This window comes from Melospiza georgiana, chromosome 3 (assembly GCF_028018845.1).
Source record: "Melospiza georgiana isolate bMelGeo1 chromosome 3, bMelGeo1.pri, whole genome shotgun sequence".
Lineage (NCBI taxonomy): Eukaryota > Metazoa > Chordata > Aves > Passeriformes > Passerellidae > Melospiza > Melospiza georgiana.
This window is the reverse complement of record NC_080432.1, coordinates 69412942-69436511: the sequence shown is the minus strand read 5'-3', so window position 1 is coordinate 69436511 and position 23570 is coordinate 69412942. Positions and strand designations below refer to the sequence as shown.

The following is a 23570-nucleotide window of genomic DNA, read 5'->3' as shown; positions in this document are numbered from 1 at the left end:
GTTCTTGTTTACACTGTTGCAGAAAACAGGCTAGGGAAGGAGGGGGAGTGTTTCCTTTATTCATAAAATACCAACTATCTCTACATTTGAAATGGATTTCTCTCTTCACATGAGCTGCAACTGAGTAAATAAAAGTTTGGCTTTATAACATTCAAATACATGAATCATAATTTCCAATATAATTGAATTATTTTGCTGTGAATTATTCTCAGTGTAATGATTCCTTATATCTAACAAGATGTCAGTTGTAAAGAAATCACTGTGGGATCAGGTTGCATTTTTCTTAAAACAGGATTACTAAGATTGAAATTTACATATGTGGGGTTGATAAGCCAGAGCAGCTACACCATTTGAAGCAAATAAGCCATTTCATTGCACTTCTTGAACTTTTTGTGTGTAGAGGCTGGGAATAAACAAGACTGATCCTAAGACTTTAACAGAAGAGGAGATCAGCAAATTTGTGCGCCTTGATATTGACCCATCCACCATAACATGGCAAAGAGGTATGTAGTCAGAAAGCCTCACTTTATCTTGGATTTCATCATAACTTATCTCCTAATTTGCTTAACTTTACCTGAATCAGAGCTGTTTCTGCTCTGATAGCAAGAGGAACCAATTTGCAAGTGGGAAGTGTGGGTTCATAACAAATGCAGGTGCAGCATGTTGCTCTAAACTTGGTCAAGTATCTGCAATAACTCAGGAGACCTTGCTAAAATTCTGAAAGATAGGTTTCTTTGACGGTTTAAAGACATCCTCAGTCACTCTCACATTAGGTAATACCTCTCCAGACATGTGAAAGTGTCTTTTCTGTGCATTTTTCAAATCTTAGCCATTCTTTACTTAACTGTGTCTCTTATGGTTCTAGATTATTGTATTTATCCTTCTAGATTGTGGTCCCTCATCCTCCCAAGCTCAGATGCCTGGATAGCTCAAGAGACTTAATAGGCTTAAGGCATTATGTGTTTTTCTGATTTTTGAAGTCTCTTGAGTTGTTTGCTTCATTTAGAAAAAGAGATGAAAGATGTGGTGCTGTTGCCAAGCAAACTGATACCCACTCTGATACCCTTAGACAAGTCCCCTCTGCTTTTTCCAGTTGTAGTGCTGGGTCAAATTTCAGTGTTTACCTCAATTTCTACACCTATCTTTTACTTCTGTAGGGAAATAAACTCTGCATAAAATTCTGAGCTAAATACCACTGGATTTTATTTTCTTTCTTATTTCTCAAACACTGACATTATCACTGTTAAATGGAATGTATTGTGATGCTTAGAAAAAAGGGTGAATCTGTTGAGAAGGGAGGAGTCTTGGCCATGCTTTGGTGTGCCCTTTGTGTGCATGTCATCTCAGGCTTGGGATGTTTTTCTCAAGGCAGTTCTGGGGATGTGGCGTAAGATGTTTTTTATTAGTCACACAGTGTGTCTGGAAGAGACCTGTATTAGGATAAAGAAGTAATATAAATGTTTAGTGTAATATGACTCCTCTTTTTTATCAGCATGGGTTTGGGAGAAGGCAACATTGCTCAACAGCTGTTAACCTCAAGGGAGTTATTTAATTAATCTCAAACGATGTTAGTGAAATTTCTATTCCACACAGCTCTATATGATGTACATACCTTAAACATTTTAGGAAAAAAAAAAACCCTGAATTGAGGAATGGTTTAGATAACTTGGAGAATGTTTTATTTAGGACTGTTTCTGCAGTCCATATGTCTATGAAGCTTGTTACATACCAGGGAATTTGTGGGGAAAAAGAGCTAAGCTATCACGTCTTCTGAAAATTAATTTTGATCAGGACCTGTTTCCATAGAAGTATCACAAACTTTCAGTTCATGGTCAGCTTACACTAACTCGAAAACATACAATATACTGAAAAGTGGGAAAGTTCCTTCTTTGTCTTTCCCTGATAGTCAGATTCTGTTTACATCTCTAGAGGATAAGAAAGTGGATACATTAAACCTAACACTTATTTGAAGCTAAACCTTAGTGAATGCTTTACTTTGGGTAAAGGAAGAGGGAAGATTTGGAGAAGGAAAGTTTGTTTTTATGGCAAAACCAGTTATTTCTTATTTTATTACTACTTAGTGCAGCTATTGGAATCTTGTTGGAGAGTGAGTGACCACAGTGAGAATTGGTCACAGTGACCACAGTAAGTATATCACAGTGACCAGGGGCTGCAGGAGCAGTTACAATTTCATGGTAAGGGTATTTAGGTTACATGATTTCACAAGGAAGGTGCAGATAAAAAATCAGCTCACTGGCTGTCCAGGCTGGTGGGAAGGTAAGTTCCTGTCCTTAGGAATGCCTGTGTAGACAGGGAAGACATTTAGATCTGCTTAGGTGTTGTGAGACTGAGGTTCCAAGGACGAGAAGGGAGAAGTCAGTGCTGGAGAGACCAGCTTGCCATATGGCTTCACTGTGCCATATGGTGCCACAGCTTGGTGCAAGGCTACAGCTTCCATCTACCAGGCTCTGTTCTGCAGTTCCTGCCAGCAGTGGAGTGTTTTAGAGTATGACTCTGTATATATAGAAACCAAAATGAGTTGGCCAAATCTGCGTTGCACCATCCCTTAAATGGGATTCCTGAAGAAATTAGGAGCCTAAAAGACTGAGCAGAGGGAAAAAGATATGTGTGGTATTTACAACAGCCCCAAGGGAAATGCCCAAGAAGGGGGAAAGTGACTTAAATCTTGGTTTTCTCCCAGCTCACTCACAACCCTGAACTGGGGTTTAATTAACATTCAAAGTCCCTCTTGTTCTTGTGTAATTATGTCATCTTTTTCTGCACAGACAGATTTTTTTTTTTTTAATTTCCAAAAGCAGCAGGAAAAGTGGAAGGAACTCACTTACCTTGAGTGCTGACAGCTTCTTTGGAGGTTCCTGGACACTCTGCTTATAAATGAACAGGACTCAAATCTACCAGAAGATTGAGTTCATTGCCAAGCTAAAAGCTGAACTTATCAAGAGTACCTTGCACCCTTTATTTTATGTTTGGTGCAAATATAAGCATTTCTAGGACTACAGAGACTGAAAAGATATTCCTTTAAAAAAGGAACTGACCAAATCTGATCAACATCATGCAGTCTCAAAATCAGTTCTTAACAAATCAGCAATAAAGCAAATGATTTGGAGTAGATCTGGTGCTTTGTATCTACTATGACTGATTTTTCTCATGTAGGTAAAATACTACATAGTATGTTAGAATACTAAGAAGCTGTTACCTTCAAATGCTGTTCAAATAAACTGTATTTGAGTTGTTTCAACCTGTCATCAAATGGTATCAACCAGAAGGGAGCAAACAAGTCAGTGCCAGTGCTGATATGCAGAAGTGTGGCCATCTGGTTACACTGTTGGAGCAGTTGAATCTCACATGTGTTGAATCTCAAAAAATACAGGTATGCCTGGAAAAAGCCATATTCCTGAGTCCTTGTTAACATGTTGTGCTTTTGCCATTCCCTTATTTCAGTGGTGGACACAAATGACAGATTCCTGCGCAGAATAACAGTTGGGCAGGCAAACACGGAGAAGGGATTTGTCCGTCAGGTATGTAAAGGCATTAATAAATCACACTCTGGACAGACTCTGCATTAGAGGCTGAGAGGGTTTCTGCAGTTCTTTCAGCATGCTTTGAATTGCAATAATGATGTCTGTTGCTGTTGTATATTAACCTTGCAGTGAAACTGATGGTGTTAATGAGTAAGTGAATCTGAAATTTCAGAAACACAAACCAATGCATATTCTACAATGTGTCAAAAGCACTTAAAAAATTGCATGTGTTGGGGGTTTAACATTGTCCTATAACAAGATGCCTTTATGCCCTCATAAAGTTAATTTGCATTACTTTTAATTGTTTTTAAATCTCTGTAACAATTTATGTAGGAGACACATAATTCAAATTACATTTAAATTTCGTTTTAAAAATTGTTTAAAAATAATCTTTTTATTCAGAGTTCTCATTTGCCTGTCATGCATGTCGGCTTTGGAATCTGAGCTGCAAGAACTTTGAGCATGTCCTTGCTTTTGCTGTGTGTTTGAAGGGATAGTTCAGCAAAAGAGTATGTGTGTACTTTTCAGTGGTGTAAAAAGCTAACCTCCCTTACTAAATGAGAAATTATGGAAGTTTATGTAAGAACTTACTGATAAATTGAAAACCAGACTCCCAGCACCACCTGAGCAAGTGTTCCTGGTGTAATGTAGGTAAATGAATTTCTGAAACAGCCCAGCATGGAACAGCAGCATCAGGAGGAGTAAATTCATTGTGCTGATGTGGTGTGGCTCTTAATTTGATGAAGATCTTGTAATCTAACATTCTGGATCGTGAAATTCATGAGATTCTGACTATTTTGATGTGAGCAGCTCTCGTGGTAGAGATAAGGCTTTCATATTTTTGGAAATCCTAGCTTTAATTTTTCTTTATCATTTCTTCAACATTTTCTTTTATGTATGCCTAAATAAAGAGACCAAAACATAGTGCTGTGGTTTTTGCAGCAGGTAAAGCAAAGCCAAATTGGAGAGAAGAACTTCAAAGAGAAATCATAAAATCCTAGAGCAGTTTGGGTTGGAAGGGATCTTAAAGATCATCCAGTTCCAACCCCTCTGCCCGAAGCAAGGACACCTTCCACTAGAAATGCTCTCTTACTTTGGTTTTGAATGCACAAAATAGAAATTTTTCTGTCTGCAGCTCACAGGAAATTCAATATTAGCTAATAGTCATTTCTGATAATGGGCTGGGACTACAAAATATTATATTTGGTGTGAGTTCCTTCAACACTTGAGACCTTTTCATATGTTTCGATTTGTTTCAGTGACTCAATATGATTATTAGTCTTAAGCTGGGTTCTGCCAGCCTTATTGTGTAGTGTTTTACCGCTGTAATTGTACTACTGAGTTAAATGTGACTTATTTTATTTTAGAGTAGTACTTGATAATATTGCTGTCAAATGTTGCTTCTGTACTTTTTTAGGTAAGATTAATGCTTTTAGTATTGAGATGTTGGACTGATGCATATCCATTCACAGTAAAGATGGACTTAGTGACTCAAGAAATAGAGATAGCAGTTAGGAAAACTCATTTCAGAGCCTAGCTAGAGATCCAGAGCAAACAGGACTTCATGGCTAACAGATGCATTTTATAAATATTTGGAGTGATGTTCTAGCACTCTTAAAATCAATGACACCTGTGTAAAAAGGCAGAGCACAGCAGGCACAAAAGTCTGCATTTTAATGAACAGGGATGCTGTGGTTTCTGAAGAGTATTACATGACTGATGCCCTTGATCCTGCAATTGAATCCATGTGGGTGGATCCTTTCATCAATAAAAAACTGACTTTGCAGCTAAGACTTCTGTCAGCACTTCATAGGTGTATAAAGGTTATTTAGAGTTAAAATAGCACCTGCTTCTACAATCTTTTGTGCCTGTTTCTTCAATTAAATTTTATGCCACTCTTTGAGCATCTACCTGGGATGTTTTTCCTGTCCTTTTGGATTTATATAGAAATCATGATAAAAACTTTTTTGGGGGGTCTTCCAATAAACATTCTGATAAATCAGAAGTATTTTATCATATGGGTTGGACATAGATTTCTCAGACTTATTTCTTGTCTTACATATGCTGCAGTCACTTACTGAGGACATTCTCAAATTCAGAAAAGATAGTGGAATCCATGTCATCACAATGCTAACAAAGTTCATTGCATTTAGAACTGCTTCCAAAGAATACAGAAAATCCGTTTTGTGATTTCACCATTTCACTTGAATCACTATGCTGAAAATCTCAGTTACAGAATTATTTTTCTTTTCTGCAGTATGTAGGACTCTCTGCCTATGTCCACAGCAGAAAAGTGCTCAGGTGTCTTCAGATGTTTTGACTAAACAAGTGGGTACATAGAGGTCAGCTTGAATGGGGCTGCTCTGGGCTGTAGCTGTCAAAAACTAAAAGCAGGAACATGGGTTTAAAAAGGGCAGAAGCTCTTAAACTAGGCAAATGCACAAGAGTGGTAGGGGGTATGTTCTATGTAGACACTTCTTAAAAACAAACAAAGCTCTCAATTTGAACAGATTCCTCTGGTATTAGTATGGGATACATCTGCCAGAGGTATGACAGAAGCAGTCCTGGGCTTTTTTTCTTACATAGATAGCAGTAGGATGTCAGTTACTAAACTTTATGTAGCCTTTAATTGCTGGAGATGGAGAGATTACCAAAGAAATTGCAGTTCTTGATCACTGCCAACACTGCATTCCTATCACATAGTACATTAGTGGCTTTTCTGTTCTTCTCTGTTTATGTTCTGACAGCATGTGGCCTGAGCTCTACTAATTGTGTATTAGTACAACTACTGCTAATCTATACTCTTCAAGAAAAGTAAAAATTATTGCTTATGTTGTGCTGAAATGCTGCACAGTATGGGTGTGTTTCTACAAGAGCAATAGAACTGATGCCACATATAGTTAGTTCTTTGTGCTTTTTGGTTTACACATTTGTTCATTTAATTACCAAAAACAAAAGGACCAGAGATATATTTTATCTTTTCATAGGTCAAGCACAAGACTTAACAGCATAGACTCTAAATTTTGAGCTTAAGTAGAAAAAGAATGATCAAATGTAACAAGAATGTTTTTGAAACCAGAATAAAAACCTGTTGGAGATCATTACAGAAAAAAAAAATTAAAGAACCCCACCACAATGCAGTGTTCCTTTGCTCAGGCCAGTAAAGCTCAAAAGACATCTGGTGATTTCCTGTTTCTGCCACAGAAAGAAAATTCTTGATCCTTCAGGGAGCTTCTCTAAGGATAATGTGAGCCAAGGGGCTAAACAGTCTGCAACACTGGTCCTCAAATAAATGTAGTGTAATGGAGAATATTAATCAGGGAATATAAAGTGTTTGAAGTTCACAGAATCATACAAAATCTTGAGTTGAAAGGGATACATCAGAGTTGGACTTGGCCCTGTGCAGGACCATCCCCAAGAGTCACACCTTATGCCTGAGAGCATTGTCCAAATGCTTCTTGAAGTCTGTCAGGCTGGATTCTGTGATCACTCCCTGGAACTCTGTGCACAACCACCCACTGGGTGAAGAACCTTTTTCTAATATCCAATCTAAACCACCCCTGACACAACTTCAGGCCATTTTCTCAGACAAGAGAAGAGATCAGTGCCTGTCCCTCCTCTTCCTCTCATGAGGAAGTTGTGACTGCAATGAGGTCTCCCCTTGGTCTCCTCCAGGCTGAGCAGACCAAGTGACCTCAGCTGCTCCTCATATGGTATCCCCTCAGGATCTGTCACCATTTCTGTAGCCCTGCTTTGGATGCTTTCCCATATTTTTATGTCTTTCTTGTATCATGGCACCAGAGCTGCCCCCAGCACTGGAGGTGAGGCTGCTCCAGCTCAGAGCAGAGCAGGACAATCCCCTCCCTTACCCGGCTGGCCATGCTGTGCCTGATGCCCCCAGGACAGGGTTGGCCCTCCTGGCTGCCAGGGCACTGCTGGCTCGTGTTCAACTTGCCATGGACCAGGACCCCCAGGTCCCTTTTTGCAGCTCTTCATTCCCACAGCTCATTGTCCACTCTGTATGTAAAGTTACTCTAGTCTTAAGAAATCTCAAAAGTTGTAAGTTACCATTTAGAACTTGTTTGAATTCCAGCGTGAAATTTATCTTTCCTGAGTTTATTCCTGATGATCCCCTGTGAGTATTTCAGCTGACTTTGATTTGGTTCATGATTCTCATTTCTACTTTACAGGCTCAGTTTGATATTGCTGTTGCAAGCGAGATTATGGCCATCCTGGCACTTACCACCAGTCTTCAAGATATGAAAGAAAGACTGGGGAGAATGGTGGTGGCTAATGACAAGAAAGGACGACCAGTAACAGCAGAGGATTTGGTATGTTCAGTGCTGTAGAGACCTGTGAATAACCTCAGACATGTTTGTTTTGCCTTTTGAAGCATTAAAAAGGCAGGTACATGCCAAAGATTTTGCTTTGAACAGCACAGTCAGATATCAAAGGAAGATCATCTTCTGGGCCAAAACCTGCTTGAGAATGAGAACAAGATGTAGAACTCATTTCTTCAGCTCTGGTAACATCTGGCTCAGAAAGCCTCTGGTCTCCATAACCTACTTGGATCATTTTCTGCAATTCTTAAGGCAAACAAATTCAGTGCTGGAGGGAGTCAAAGTGCGGGCTCTTTTTTGAGAGAGCTGGTAATGTTTGCTACTGTGCTTTTAGAGTCTGCTCAGATGTTGCAGTGATAGTTACCACATGAGTGCCTGTACCACTGAATCAGAGTGGAAACAAGCTGTTCTTAATTCAAAGTTTGCTGATAGTGCTTGGGACAGGTTTATCTGTCATTAGATTTTTTTTTCTTCTTTATCTTCACTAGTTGCTGTTTCCTCATTCCTTCCTTCAGCTTCTGAAAAAAAAAAAAACCCAGTATGTTTTTTCTTTAAATCACATTCTATCCCTTGAATCTGGGCTGTGAGTCATTGAACAGTGGTTGGAAGCTTATGTGAGGTTGTGTATGGCAGGTCCTGGTGCAGCCAGAAGCTACCAGCCGATGTTTGTAACCAGCTGTGTGCCAGGAGCAGTCTGATGCCAGCCCATCTCTGATGGCTGCCTGTGTCACACAGGCTCTGTATGTTTTCTTCTCTTTCTTCCTGTTTCTCCCTGTTTCATGAACATCTGCTCAAACTTACGAGTAATGAATGAGTAAAGCAATGAGCATCCTGCCCTGTCAGCAAAGATAGCAAATCTGCAAGTCAGGAGCACCTTCACAGCTGTAGTGGGTTCCAGTTTAATAAAGAAATAAAAACATGATATCTAGAGTTCCTGGATTTAAGAATGAAATTAAGATAAGGTTAAAAAAATTTCTAAGTACGGTCATCATTAAAATTCAAAGTAAATCATCTTCTCCCAATTATGCAGGAGACATATTCTACCTATTGAAGTTTTACTTTTGCTTTTCAATTGTATAACTTTGTCTTGGCCGCATTATAAGGCATATGCTAATACTTTAAAATTATTTAGTGTTAGAATTAAAACTGCATTTGTAGCATGTGATTTTAATTTTGACACTACTTTTGTATGAAGGTACTTTTATTTATTAGCACTGCAAAATAGTTGACCTGCTAACACTTAATGCTAATCAGCTTGATGAATGAAAGAAATGGCTTTTCCATTGGGGCAAAAGAATTTTAGAACTTTTCCACCGTGTCTCTAAAATGAAAGTAGTGCTCAGCAAAATGTCTGTTACTAATTCAATTTTCTTTGGCTTTTTTAAAAACAAACTTCCTATGCTTAGTGTCTCAATCATTTGATAGTTTTGCTTGTACTGAACATATGTTTCTAGTTGTTCTTTAAAGCAGTGTTTTGTATTATACCAAAAAAAATAAAACCCAAAAACCTGCCCAGAAAGAAAAACTCATCACAGTCTGAAGGACATGTGTTATGAGTATCTGCAGCTATGCTGCTGCATTCTTTTCCTTCTGGAGGTTCTCCATACCATGCACAGGAAAGACTTGGGTGCATGTCATGATTGGGAAGTGCAGGAACTCCTACCTCTTTTGTTGTGCAGTGTGTTAAAAATGAGTATGAGAACCATGGGAATAAGAGGAATATGATTTCATGGTTAAGGATGTAAAGCATCACTTTGGAGAGCTCCATTCCTGTGCTCTTAGCAAAACATTCATTAGGTGCTCTGTCCACACTGATTCTTACAGTACATAAGGAATTAGTCGTTCCTCAGTCTAGTTTAATACTAGGGAGATTAACAACTGAAATTTATGGGAAGAGTGAAACTCCATCAAGAACCTTGAACCAGGAGAAATTATTTTCTGTTGTCTCAGGCTGAGCATCCAAAATTGGCGAATATTTTTGAGCTTGATTCTTGTGTGCGCAGGTTTCTCTTTTGAGGAACAGGAACAATTGTTCATTTCTGAGGACTTACTAATGTTGCTGACGAAGTCAGATGCTGTGGTGTTGGGATTTAAAAAATGTCAAAAGAAATTAGCAGTGGGGTTTCTATGATTTCTGTATCAAATTAAATAATCTCTCCCCCCTGTACAAATTAAAAATTTGTAGAGGGGGAGAGAGTTTATGAAAAACCATACTGCACTGGTGGAAGTCTATTGTATAAAGTTGAATCCTCTGGAAACAACAGCAAGAGAAGTATAGTCAAAGACCATAACAAGTCATAATTCATATGTGGGAAGAAGATAAATTTCTGTTCTTTCATGTAGAATTTTGTCTCCTTTGCTGGTTTCTTCCCACAGGTGATCAGTCTGTTTGAGCAGCTTGGAACTAAGCCTACCATTTCTAGACTTTAAATACAGTATCTACTCTTCCCCTTTTCCCCTGCAGCTTGTGCTGCCTGTGTTGATATAATCCAAGGATTATTTCTTGGGAAGATTTTCACACACATCAAGAGGTTTGATGTGAAGCAATTCTGCTCCTGAATTCCATCCTCCTTTCAGGTCAGGGTCACTGAAGAGGTAAAGCTCTCCAGTTCAGTAAGGAAAGATTTCAAGACAGCGAACAAAGAAAGAACACTGTACAAGATGTTAGAATGCTCTCAATCCAGGTTCAATAATTTTGACTTCTATTTTTGTAAAACAAAATCAAGTTCAAAAGCTTGACTCTGTCATAGTGTGTTGACATGGAACATTTTAGCCCAAAGAACTGCAATTGCATATAGTTCTAAGAAACTTTAAAGTCACATTTATCGTGAGAAATACCACACAACCTAAATAATGGGTCAGTTCTACCTATCTTTAAAAAAATTATGCAAAAAATTCATTCAAGTTTAAATATTTGACAGTAGTCTTTAGTTTTTTGAAATCTATGTGAACCAAAACCACTGAACCTTTCTCTGTGATTTGTTTCCAGATGTACACACAAAATACTTCACAAAAATACAATTGCTCTTAATTTTGACTTTATATGCAATATATTTATCATAATGCAATAGTAAAACCTAAAATACACATTGACAGATATAAACCATATGCAGAGACAGGCTAGGAATAATAGAAAAAAGATAAATTGAATATTTCATGAATTGAGAAGACTCTTTCCACAAGAGTAATGGATTAAATGTCTGTCCTCTGTAATGGAATATGTTGAACTCTTTGCCAAAATGTGGTGCTCATTGTACAGTATTTTGAAGACTTAATTGTTTTTTGGCTTTTACAGTGAGGTAGAATTCTGATGGACACATACCACATTTTTATGTAAAGCTAAATCAGAATATATGCCCAAGATCAGTATTTCAGCAGATATGAAAAATATTAAATAAATATGTCACTTTTTTTTTAAATAAGACTTCTTCTCAGGTTACTTGCTGTGCCATACTGTTAACTTTCAGTAATTCTGGGACCAAAAGAAAAAAATAAATAGCTTCATATTTGCTTATGTAAATGATCTGTCAGCTAGTGAGATTTTGTTCTCTGGTTGATCAGAAACATTGTGTACAGTGTTCACTTCAAACAAAAGGTGTTGCAGTTCTTCTCACATTGCAGTTTAAGGTTTAGTTTTGTTATAGGACTGAAATTACAGAAAGTATTATTTTGTTAGAGACTATAGTTTCAATTGAAGGGGAGTTGCAAGTACTTCATTATTTTCCTTTTAAAGAAAAGGGTTTTTCTCTGCCCTTCAGTCTGTGTAGCCTTTATTCATTTCATAGTAGTTACTTTCAATCACTTTCCTTGTCATCTGGTGTTGGCTTTCATTTCCAGTCTTGATAGACTTCAGAGACTGCTCCACTGGAAGTTGCTTTGAAAGTATTTTGGATTTTCATCTAAGTTTGCCTTTCCTGTGTCATGTGTATAATTTATTTTATGCTCTGTGATCTGTGCTGTCCTGGGGAGCATACCTGCCCTGATGGCTGCTGGATAGATGGAGGGAGCATTATTTTCAGGAATACCTGTGATCAATTCCAGGAAGGAACCCAAAAAGTTGAACATCTGTATACAATTGATTCACAGCCCTGCTTCTTTACTCTGACAGTGAGTTAGTGGAAATCTAATGATCTTTGGGCTCCCACAAGCTTAATTGGTGTGCAAGTGTCAAAGCCCCTAATTCTTTTATAAGAAGTTTACCTGTTTTGAATTGGAAATAGGAACCTTATTCCTTAAACAGCTTTGTGAATCAGATCCAGGACTTGGAGTGAGCTGTAGGAATTGTATATTAGATACTTGGAGGATTGAGTATACAAAGAAATGAAAACTTTGTTCTCAGTCATGTCAGATAGGTATGAAAACCTAAAAAAACTTTGCTTAGCTTTTAAGGACTGCTATTGACACCAAACCTGGTTAAGAACCATGGGAGGCACAAGATATGCCTATTGGAGTATTTATATCTTTTTTTCTTTGCTTTCAGCTTCAGATAAAGTGAGGTGTTGTGTCCAGAAGGTGTGTCTAGTATTTCCGAAATAATGCATTAGTAATATCTCCCAAAAAGTTCAAATGGGGAGGAAGTGGTTTTTTACTTCACTGTTTTTATCAGATTGGTGAAAACATCAGAAAACAAAGGAGACAGGATTTGAGCCATTATTATCTAGAAGGAGCAGGGGAGGAGGCTGGGGAAGAAGTGTCCTGATTTCATTTTTCACTTCTTCTTTCCCCAAGTCTTCTTTCCAGTAGGTCTGATCCATGGCTGCTCAGGTAGTTATTCCTGCTGTTGACCACTTGAAAGACCAGATGTAAAGTTTTGCATTTGGCTTTTTTTTTTTTTCTCTAGAAATGAGAGTATTTGGGTCTGTAAACAACATAGCACCAGGCTGTTTTTATGGAGGTGGTGGAGTCTCACTATTTTGAAAGAGCTGGAGTGCTTATGTTTCCTTGCATTTTAATCCTAACTTCTAAAATCAGCATCTTAAGAAACAGCAATCTAATTCAGAAGATGAAAAACTATGCTGTTTTCCTATCAGCTTCTCATATTATATCTTTGTGGATCCATTGGGTTTTGTAAATAGTGGGAGATGCAGAGTACAAAGACAAATCTTTTCCTTCTCTCTCTCTGCTTCACAGCCCTCCGAGGAAACACTTGCTATGCATCAGTAGAAGCCAGTTTTACTGTTTTGGTTTCAATTCAGTTTTATCTGAGGCCAAATATTCTGCATCATTTTCCTCTGAAGTCTGTGCTCAGAAGTGATGCTCAGAAAGGGGAAATTTGTATTTTATAAAATACTGCACTTAATCATCACATACTTGTATATCTTATCTGTTGCCATCAAAATTTTCATGCAGACTTTGATTTCTCAAATTTGGGGTTAGTTGACAAAAGCTGTGTTGGGAATTATAAAGGCACTATTTCTATAGCTTTTCTTTATTTGAATATTATTGCTCATCTCTTTATAGGAAACTTGGATATTGTACCCATGTTTTTTAATCTTCATTTTAAAAAATTTACAGCAGCTAGGATTTTTGTCTGGTTTTCATGTTTCTTTTTAATAGAAAAATATATTCTTATTTTTTTGCATTCTCTGGCAAGTCTATGAGCCACTCTTTATAACACTGCTGTGGTTTTTTTGAACCATGATCTAGTTCTTTCAAAATGAAAACCATCATCTCAAAATCAAAGTAATACAAGAATAAATTTGGACATATGCTGATGGTTTCTAGATATCACTCTTCATAAAACCTGATAGTGATGTGCACACTTTGTAGCCTTTTTTTTCCCCTAGAATGAGCATTGAAATTTGGTGTAGAGGTTGTTATGACTTTTATTTCTTTTAAGGTTTTTAAGGTCAGTCAGTGTGAAATTTATACTTCAACAGAATTTTTAGGGAGGAGTAAAGTTTTTTGCAACCAAAATGCAGGAGTTTGCTCAACTCCTTTTGTGATCTCACCATCACAGTAAGGCACCTCAACTTTTAATCTTGTGATGTATTTCTTATCTGCCCCTAGTAAACTCTGTGGGTGCTTTCATCCTGTATCTGTTATGTATATATTTGTACAAGTCTTGAAAAATACTCTTTCTGTTTCTGCTAGCTATTGATTTATGCTGTAGATTCTGTCATGAAAGACAGAAAAAAAATACATCAGTCATTTTTTAGGCAGTTTTAGCAAGCTGTTGCCTTCTTGCTTTCTCAGGTCTCAGTGGCCTTTGGCACTTCATCTTTTGTTACCTTGAACATCCTCATGCTGATCACTTAATTCTGTTTCTGATCTTTCCATGAAATAGGACAAAGAAGTTACCTGTTGCCTTTTAAGTGTATTCAGAATAAAATAATTTTTGTTTAGACACAGTGTAAATACAGACTTTTAGAAGTCTCGAGATAATATTTAAATAAATTGACTTCCTTAAAATGTGGACTCTTGTCTTTTAGGGAGTTACTGGTGCTTTGGCAGTTTTGATGAAAGATGCAATTAAGCCCACGCTAATGCAGACATTAGAGGTAAGTATGGTTTATGATGCCTGCCCTTCTCCAACTTTCAAATTCTGTGAAATTTGTGCTGATTTCTGCGCTGATCATGCTTCTCTTCAGCAGCTGTACTTGACTTTCAAAGTTGAAGCCAGGGTCTGATCCATAAAAGCATTCTAGCAAACATTCATTTCTTTATGTTTAACTATTCAACTCTATCTGCATTTATATTTTTTGTTGTTTTTTTCCTTTTTTGAGATCTGGCTATAGTCATAATTTTACCTAGTGTTGCAAACAAGCTGCAGTGCATTGTTGAGCTGCTTGTGAGCACAATGGGAGGCAGGTTCATCTTCTAAGTCACAGGTTTACTACTATTTCCCACCTCCACACAGGGAAGTGTCCTTTTTGTGTATTTCTTTGTATGTTCCCATGACAATTGTTGCAGAGCAGCATTTTGTGTGTGAAAAGTTGTTTTGCTGTGGCCATTCTAATCCGTATTACAGTTTGTGCCATTCAAAGTCACAGGAGGGTCCTTTCAGCTGTTTATGCATTTTCAAAAGATGGCTCCCAGACCCCCTATTTTGCTGCAGTGCCTTCATGGACTAAATGAAGCTTTCATGGGCTATGAGAGGAATGTTTTACACCTACCCTAGTGAGCTTTCTTCCAAAAGCTTAAAGAATGTAGAATTGGTGCAAGCTAACTTCGTGCCTGGGCAATCTGGTATTGACGTTTTGATGGGGAACTGATGAGCAACATTCAAGGGGAGAAGGAGAAAGAAAAATGAGAAAATAATGAAGCGGCTTTGAAAACAAATGCACTGGGAGAAAAATGAGTGTATATATATTTTTTCATTTGACCATCAAAATTACATAGCTGGAATATTTCACTATGACTCTTGATATGATGAAAAGTTGAAGAATGCAGAAAGATACCAGTGCAATCACCAGTTGATAAAAATGTCTCATTTTCTACAGCATGTTGAAGCTATAACTACTATATTTTTGCTTTTGAGTTTGGATGGGGACAACTTCCTAGTCTTGGGGGATATTATGAAAACAGAATTTAAGTCTATGTTATTTTATTATAGCCATCTTAATTATTTTCCCCTGCAAAGGAAACCTGTTCTTTCATGTGGCTGTCTGAAGAATGTATTTGTGTGTGTGATAATTTTAATATAACATCCAATAGGAGAAACTGGAGATCAGATAGCATTGAGAATGTCATGGCCAGAGCTCAATATTATAATCACCACTCAGATAACATTGTGTGTGTTAAGCACCAGTGACAAGGTAGCTTTGATTCTGACTGTTTAGTCACTCTATTTGCACTTTGCATATCTGTTGGAAAATACTGTGGTTTTGTTGCAGTGTTCTGAAAGACAATTATAAATGTCAGAAGAGATTCTTTTGATCGGATAGGCATTTGGTTCTGGGACTTGCATGCATTTATTTTTTGCCTGTGCTTCTTTATATTCACATTTCTATGCAATAAAATTCCTGCCTTTTATGTGGTATTCTTTTCTAGTCTAATCTATGCTATGGCTGAAACATCTGCCAATTTTCATCAAACACTGTTGCTTGTTAGCAGGACCCTGACCACATTACCCAAAGATTAATTTTCTCCATAAATTCTTCTCACAAAATTATTTTGAAAACACCAAACCAAAGCAGCTCAGAAGCATGCTCCACTCCTCCACTTTGAGTCTTAAAGATGAATTTTTGTCACCCGTTGGATACTTGCTGGCTTGCAGGCTAATGTGAGTTACCTATCCAAGTAATGGAGATCCCCAGTTTATCTAAATATTTTCCAAGCTAGTGCTGTGCTTTGGCTGAGGTCCTTCTGGGCTGTGCCATTGCTCTCATGTAGAATCACAGACCCTGCTGAGTTAGAAGTGACCCCCAAGGAAAACCAAGCCCAGCTCCTGGCCCTGCAGAGCACCAACCCCAAGAACCACACCATGAGCCTGAGACAAACACTTGTTGAGCTCTGCCAGGCTGGTGCTGTGGCCACTTCCTTGGGGTGCCTGTTCCAGTGCCCAACCACCCTCTGGGTGAAGAACCTTTTCCTAGTATTCAACATAAACCTCCCCTGACTCAGCTTCAGGCCCTATCATTGGTCACCACAGAGAAGAGATCAGTGTCTGCCCCTTTTCTCCCCCTCACAAGGAAGCAGTAACTGCAGTGAGGTCTCCCCTCAGTCTCCTCCAGGCTGAACAGACCAAGTGACCTCAGCCATTCCTCACACAGCTTCACCTCAAGGCCCTTCACCATCCTCATGGCCTCCTTTGGACACTCTCTAATGGCTCAATGTCTTTTTTTACACAATGGCACCCAGAACTGCCCCCAGCACTGGAGGTGAGGCTGCCCCACCTCAGAGCAGAGTAGGACAATCCCTCCCTTGCCTGGCTGGCCATGCTGTGCCTGATGCACCCCAGGACTCTGTTTGCCTTCCTGGGGATGCAGTGCCCACTCTACTACTGCCTGAGCTGTTGATGCTCTTGAGCTCTCTTCATTATTTTTAATTCTTCATCTGAATAACTGTAAGAGGTGCTTTTAATAGCTTCAGTTTGAAAAAGAAGGGGAACAAGGAGGATATTGTGCCCTGCACACTTGAGTGTACTCTAGTGCTCCACTTGGGAGTTTAGAGCCCTCTAGCATGACAGATTTTAAGCCGGACTTATCCTAGTATACCCTGGGGTGGTAGATGTAGTAGTACTTCTTCTGAGTAATGCCATCTTTCTGATGAATGTGTGAATTGCAAATCAGAAATGAGGATAATGAAACCTACATTACACTTGAAATAAACCTAGTAAGTAGCATCCAAAAGTTAGCATCTTAAGTTTCCAAAGAGGTTACCAGTAGTAATTGGGCAACATAATCCTAGTCCCTTTGGGGAGAACAAGTTCTTCATAAAGCTGTAAGGGCCTTTAGCAACAGCACCACAATTTGACAACAGAAAAATTAGAAATAATCCTGCAGCACATAGGTGGTGAAAAAACAGATTAATATTATTACAGAGAACACAGATATAGCTCAGAATGTGCCATGGACCTGTCTGGCAATTAGGGACAAAACTGTTCACCAAAGTAGATCTTCCAGATCACTTTGGAGAATGGCAAAAAGACTGCTGGATGAGGGAGAGCAGGAGTTCTGGATGACTGAGTTGATTTGGCATAATTTGTAAGTCATGGTGACTGTGGGTAGCAGTGACTGGAAGGAACCATTGCAGAGAGAGTAGGCAGATAGAAGTAGCCAGTGCAGCTGCACTCCTCCGTGGTCTGGCCACAAGCCTGTGGATGGCAATTGTGTTAAGGCATGGGAGTCTGAGGAGTTGCTTCTAAGGGCCTGTGAAAAGGGAGAAGAACAACACACTCAGTAGATTTCCACCAACTTTATATGATGTCTGCATGCACTGGAGAAGAGGCTTAGAAGGTCATAAATCAAAAATTACCAAATGTGAGTCCTGCGTGGAACTGAACTGGCAACTTATGTCAGTGCTTTTTTCATATATGAATTGATGTGTGGTTTAATTTGCTGGTTTTTAAAGAGATTTCTTGGTGGGTTGCTTTCTGTCACAGTCCTGCTACTCTGACACCAGAAATTCTGCCTGAAAGTGTTACTGATTGACAGTGTTTTCTATGCAGGAATGACAGTAAAAATCTGAAAATGGGAGACACAGGGCACTCCATCTACAATAACCACAGACTTTGGTGGAGCTTACTTATATCCAGTGCTGTAGAATTGAGATTACTTTGTTTGGAATGTACATAATGATTTCATAGTGTTTATCTATGTTCCTCATGACAGATTTGTTCTCCTGACGACTGATCCCTTAATGTTCAGCATTTATTTATACCATGCGTAACAGAGCAGCTGCTCTATGGGACAGCCCTTTGTAGTTGCAGGCTGGCTGCTCTGGGGTGGTTTGTTGTGTTACTTTTGAAGTGCCACTCACAGTAAAGATGAGAGAAGAATGGTAATAAGTATTATAAACATCCTGCTAGCGGCCAGATAACTTCAGATATTTATTGACATTCGGGGTTTATTTTCTTTTACTGAAACTTGGATAATAATATTTTCTGTACTGAAAGCAGTCAGCAGAATGCATCCCTGTGCCACTGTTGGGTTCTCCATATAGTTTGTTAAGAGTGTAGCAAAAACAAGTGGGACAGATGGACTGGCACAGTCTAAAGCTGGCCTGAGAAGATATTGTTGTCCCTGTTCCAAGGTGTGCCTGAGGCTCCCAAGGTCCTGCTGGAGTTCACTCTCTTCAGTACCTAGGCTCTGCTTTTCTTCCAGGATTGCTCTTGTAAAAAACATTCCAATTGCTCTTCCTTTCCTTCTTTCTGGTGGATTTCAGAGCTCAGGGGAGCATCTGCCTCTGCCAGTGATTTAGTAGTATGTTTGGATTTCAAGTTAGTCATGGGAGCCTCTTGACTTCCAATATTCTGGATTTTGCATCCTGCAGTCCACATTCCCTTCCTATCCATGTTGTGTGGGTGAACTCTTGGAAGCGCAGTAGCGCAGGGAATGTGAGAGGAGACCCTTCTGGCCCCTCTCTTTGCATGGGTGCTGCAGTGTGTGCTGGGCTGCCCAGTCACTGCCAGTGGCCGTGGGTCCGTGCATCACATCTGCCCCGTGTGTGCTCTGGGCTCTAATGAGACCAGTCCTGTGATTGCTCGCCACAGGAAATTAGGGGTTAGAAGAGTAAAATTAGTCTTACTGAGTAATAAAAGACAAATTGGAAAAAATCTTGTGGATCTGAGTCTGGTAGCTGGAAATTTGTGGCCCTACTTATTTGAATGCCAAATACTGGATTAAAGTAGAAGTAAAGCTTCAATTTAGTTTGGTGAAAGTTGTTTGCATTTGATTTTGTATGTTACAAGCTCTTTGGGATAGGGATAACATATTTTGCATGGCACCTATTAGTCTGACGCCCGAGTAAGAAGCTTTGAAGGCACTTGTAGTTCATGTTAAGTTTTTGTGTACCTGTGTAAAATCTCAGTTGATTTTGCAGCATGTGTCCATTAGCAGATAGAAAACAAGAAAAAAAGCTAACCCATAGTAAGCACTATGTTATGATTATAGTGATCTACATCAGTTCTCTTGTTACAAGGCACGATTTCTCCTTCATTTACTTTTTTGGCTCCTGTTTCTACTCTAACATGTACGAGGCAGTTATCTGACTTGCAGCTTAATTGTGTTGTTTCTGGAGAACAGCCCCTACCCATGTGTGTGCATGTGGCAGTGGCTAAAAAGTTGCTTGTCTTTCCTCTGAGCAAAACAATTAATTATATGCTATTACTTCCTAGGAAGCAATAATAAGAGATGCTTTTTGTTCATATATCATTTTTGTATATGATTTCTAGTCATCATTGCTAAAATGTTCATGTTTTCTGTAAAACACCACTTAGATTACAGCAGTGAAATAGAGATTTTCATATGTAGGTTGTTTCCTTAAGTTACTGGTGGCTGGGGGAAGGGAGGAGGAAGAACCAGCTTGTATTTTAAGGTTAATGGTTTCCAAGCTGTGATTCAGGGGACTATTAGATGTGCCCTGCAGCTGATCCATAGAACTCTGTCCTCCTTAACTGGTGTTTCTGGCCAAAACTTGAAGGAGGTTGCCTGGTAGGTTGTCTGAAATTTCGAGGGCTGGCACTATCTCCTAGTACAGAATGTAGAAGAAGATCAATGGAAATAATGTGAAATTGTGTGCTTACCTTTTCTTTAACTAGCTGGGTGCTTTAAGATGCACAAACACAACAATGGGCATTTGTTTGCCTAAGTATTTCGTAGTAGAACAGCTGAAGTGACATTCTTCTGTCTGATTGTGTATTCTGTTTTAGAGAAAAAAACAACAGTTAATGTAATCTCACCTAATCCTAATCCCTTTCTGAGAATACTTATTTTCTAATTTCTCCTTTCCTTTGGGTCCCTGCCAAAAATATAAAAGGGAAGCTGAGAACTGCTTTCCACCTCATAAATTCCCTATACATAGCTAATTTGCTTACTGCTTGCCTCTCCTTTCTCTGGTTTAGACTGGAAAACCAATCTAAACCAGAAAAAGGAGAGGCAAGGAGTATGCCATTAGACATAGACACCATGTATTTGTATTTATACAGGGAAAATCAGCTCTGTCAATTTTCCCTGTATGGTGTTTAGTGCAGGACCTGGGCTTCCAGCAGCAGGGAATGTGTTTTCCATTGTGTCAGTATCCCCACTGCACCCCAGCATGTCCCTTGCCATCTCCCTCTCCAGCTCCTTGACCCCTGATTCTGGTCCCTCATCGCTCCTGCTGGCTCCCCTGCCAGCACAGGAATGGCTGCTGCAGCCAGTGAGGAAAACAGGAGCACACAGGGCTGGAGCTGGGCTCTTCCCTGGGTGTCTGCAGTGCTGCATTTAGTGCTTGTAACAGGATTGTGCCAGAATAGCACACCACAGTATTAGAGCTGTGGAAATGTGAAACATGAACTAGTACAGGGTGGGGTGAGGAAGTTGTGTAGGTTTGCACTACTGTTTATTACCTTTCTAGGCATGAAACAGGCAAATGAGGTCTCAAGCACCTGAGATGTTCCCCTAAGTTGTCTAATAGCATTTCCTTGCTATATGTGCTTTGATTTATTTGTGACTTTGATAAGTCTGAAAAATTACTGATTTTCTTACATAATGTGCTGCTTTGGCCTGGGATAGGGTTAGTTATCTTCACATCAGCTAGTCCAGGGCTGTGTTTTGGATTTGTGCTGGAGACAAATGCCATCACTTGGCATTTGTTGGTAACACAGGAATGTTTCTGTAATTGCTGAACAGGGCTTGCACAGAGTCGAGGCCTTTTCTGCCTCTCACCCCACCAGCAAGCAGGCTGTGGGATAGGCAAGACATTGGGAGGGGACACAGTCGGACACAGCTGACCCCAGCTGGGTATTCCCAACTGTGTGGCGTCGTGCTGAGCTTACAAAGCTGTGGGAATAAGGAGGAAGGGGGGGCATTTGGAGTGATGGCATTTGTCTTCCCAAGTAACAATTACATATGATTACACATGCTTTCCTGGGCTGAACTCCTGCCTGCCCATGGGAAGCAGGAATGAATTCCTTGTTTTGCTTTGGTCATGTGTGTGCAGTCTTTTCTTTACCTGTTAAATTGGCTTTATCTCAAGCCATGAGTATTCTGCCTTTAACCCTTCTGATTTGCTCGCCCATCCCACTGATAGAGGAGTGAGTAATCAGCTGTGTGAGACTTAGTTACTGTTGGGGTTAAACCATGATGTCTATACACTGAATTACTTACATATATATTTTTTTTTATCATCCAGGGAACACCAGTATTTGTTCACGCTGGACCTTTTGCTAACATTGCACATGGAAATTCTTCTGTTTTGGCAGATAAAATTGCTCTTAAATTAGTTGGAGAGAAAGGATTTGTAGGTAAGTAAATATTCCCTTTATTGTATTATGATCTGTTAGTAAATTGGCAATGATGCAAATGAGTGGAAAAATTATCAATTAAAGGTAAGAACACTACTTCATTATTAATATCAGTATAAAATAATCTTAAAGTGAATGTGTAATAAGACAAAAGCACTTCTTCTCTTACCCTGCCTTTTGTCTCAAGTCCTGTCACTGTGGTCCTGTCACCATGTTTGACTCACAAGTGACCTGCTCACTCCACAAGGTGGCTGAACCAGTCAAATGACTGGATTGCATTTAAAGAGGTGTCCTGTTGTTCTTTCTATTAGCATTCATCCGGCCTCACTTGATAAACCAAAAGAAACCGCTCTTTTTTTCTTGATGAATTATTTTTCTACCAGTTCAGTAAACTCAGCCAAATCAGAGGTCAGGTGCCCCTGAGCCAGTGCAGAAGCAAGGTAGAGAAAATATTAATTCTGCCTCATTTTGTGGCTGTGAGCCATTGGATTGGTCCAGCTGCATTGTCAAACCTCACCCTGAGGCCCTTATGTTCCCATGAAAGCATTTGAGTGGGCTGACTCTTTTTGTATTAGGAATTCAGCCTTCACAAGCAACAGTAGACACACAGAGCTTACAGTTGCAGGCAAAATAAACTCATGGCTGAGCAATGAACTAGATTTTATAAAAATTGTTGTGAGTGTTTAAACCTTAGAATTAATTAAATAAAAGGGACATTGCAGCCCCTTCACTGGTGATGCCTTTGCACTGCTGCAGCCATTCTTTTCTGAGTCCTGAACACCCAGGTTGGATTACCTTAATCCTAAAGCTGAAGTTTGAGTACCTGTGGAACAGGTTTGAGTACCTGTGGAACAATGGTCTTGAAAAGATGCAGCAATGTGAAAAATTAGGTTTATTATGCTAGCCCCCTTAAACTAGTAGAGAAACATGCATGTATATGCTTATGTCATACCTACGTACAGGAAAGGATTGTTTTTTACAGTGTTGTACGTCTTAAAGGTCTGGTTTTTTCCCTCTATTGATCAAACATCCATTCAAAGAAGAACATTTTGCATTCTGAATACATGTATTTAATGACAGTTGAATTCCTGTTTCATTGGGCCATGTTCATTGTTACATGGCTTTGTGAAATGAAGAGCAAAAGAATTTAGGGTAGCTAACATTTTTCATAAGCCACGTGAAGTGACTTTGTTTCTGCAGTGTGCAATCTTTTCAACTGAGGAGTCAGTTGTGTATCAATTGAATGAAAGTAATGAAAGTATGCTGGCGACAGTCTTGAGTCTTGATCCAGGTTTCAGAGTCCAAAATGTATTGCCTTAGATTTGGATTCCCTTCCATTGAGTGTGTCCCTCAGGCACAGAGAGCATATCCTTGCATTTCTTGTGCTTTTTTCAGTCTCATCCACCTGTTTGTCTTTAACGCTCTTTTCTGCTTTGTTTGTCTTTGGCTCCAGTTTCTCTGCTGGGAGACAAAGCAGCGTAGCTTCAATATAGGAAAACCTTTGTGTGTTGCCAGCTAAGGGCTCTTGTTCAGATTCTGTTCCACAGAACACAAATCCCCATGAAACTGGCTTCAGAATAAGACTGCCTTTGCTCTGCAGAGCCAGGAACTTCAGCATGATTTGTGGTCCTTTGTTAGAATATTAAAAGCAATAGTTTTTAGAGTGGCCTACTTAAATAAACTTTTCAGGTAGTCACAAGTGTAAATATTTGTTCTAATGGTTGTAATTACCATAAGCTTTATGGTTTAAAAAATTACATTTTTTCTGGTAACTAGTCAGAGCACTTGGGCAGAGACAGC

General features: G+C 39.2%; 1 protein-coding gene across 1 annotated transcript in view; it reads left to right on the top strand.

The window, feature by feature from the left end:
• Positions 1-23570, top strand: part of MTHFD1L (methylenetetrahydrofolate dehydrogenase (NADP+ dependent) 1 like) — a 141633-nt gene that overhangs the window by 36635 nt on the left and 81428 nt on the right. The window contains exons 15-19 of the mRNA XM_058020302.1: positions 401-503; positions 3463-3539; positions 7733-7873; positions 14314-14382; positions 21659-21770. Of these exons, the coding sequence (XP_057876285.1) occupies positions 401-503; positions 3463-3539; positions 7733-7873; positions 14314-14382; positions 21659-21770 (502 nt within the window). The remainder of the gene's footprint in view (positions 1-400; positions 504-3462; positions 3540-7732; positions 7874-14313; positions 14383-21658; positions 21771-23570) is intronic.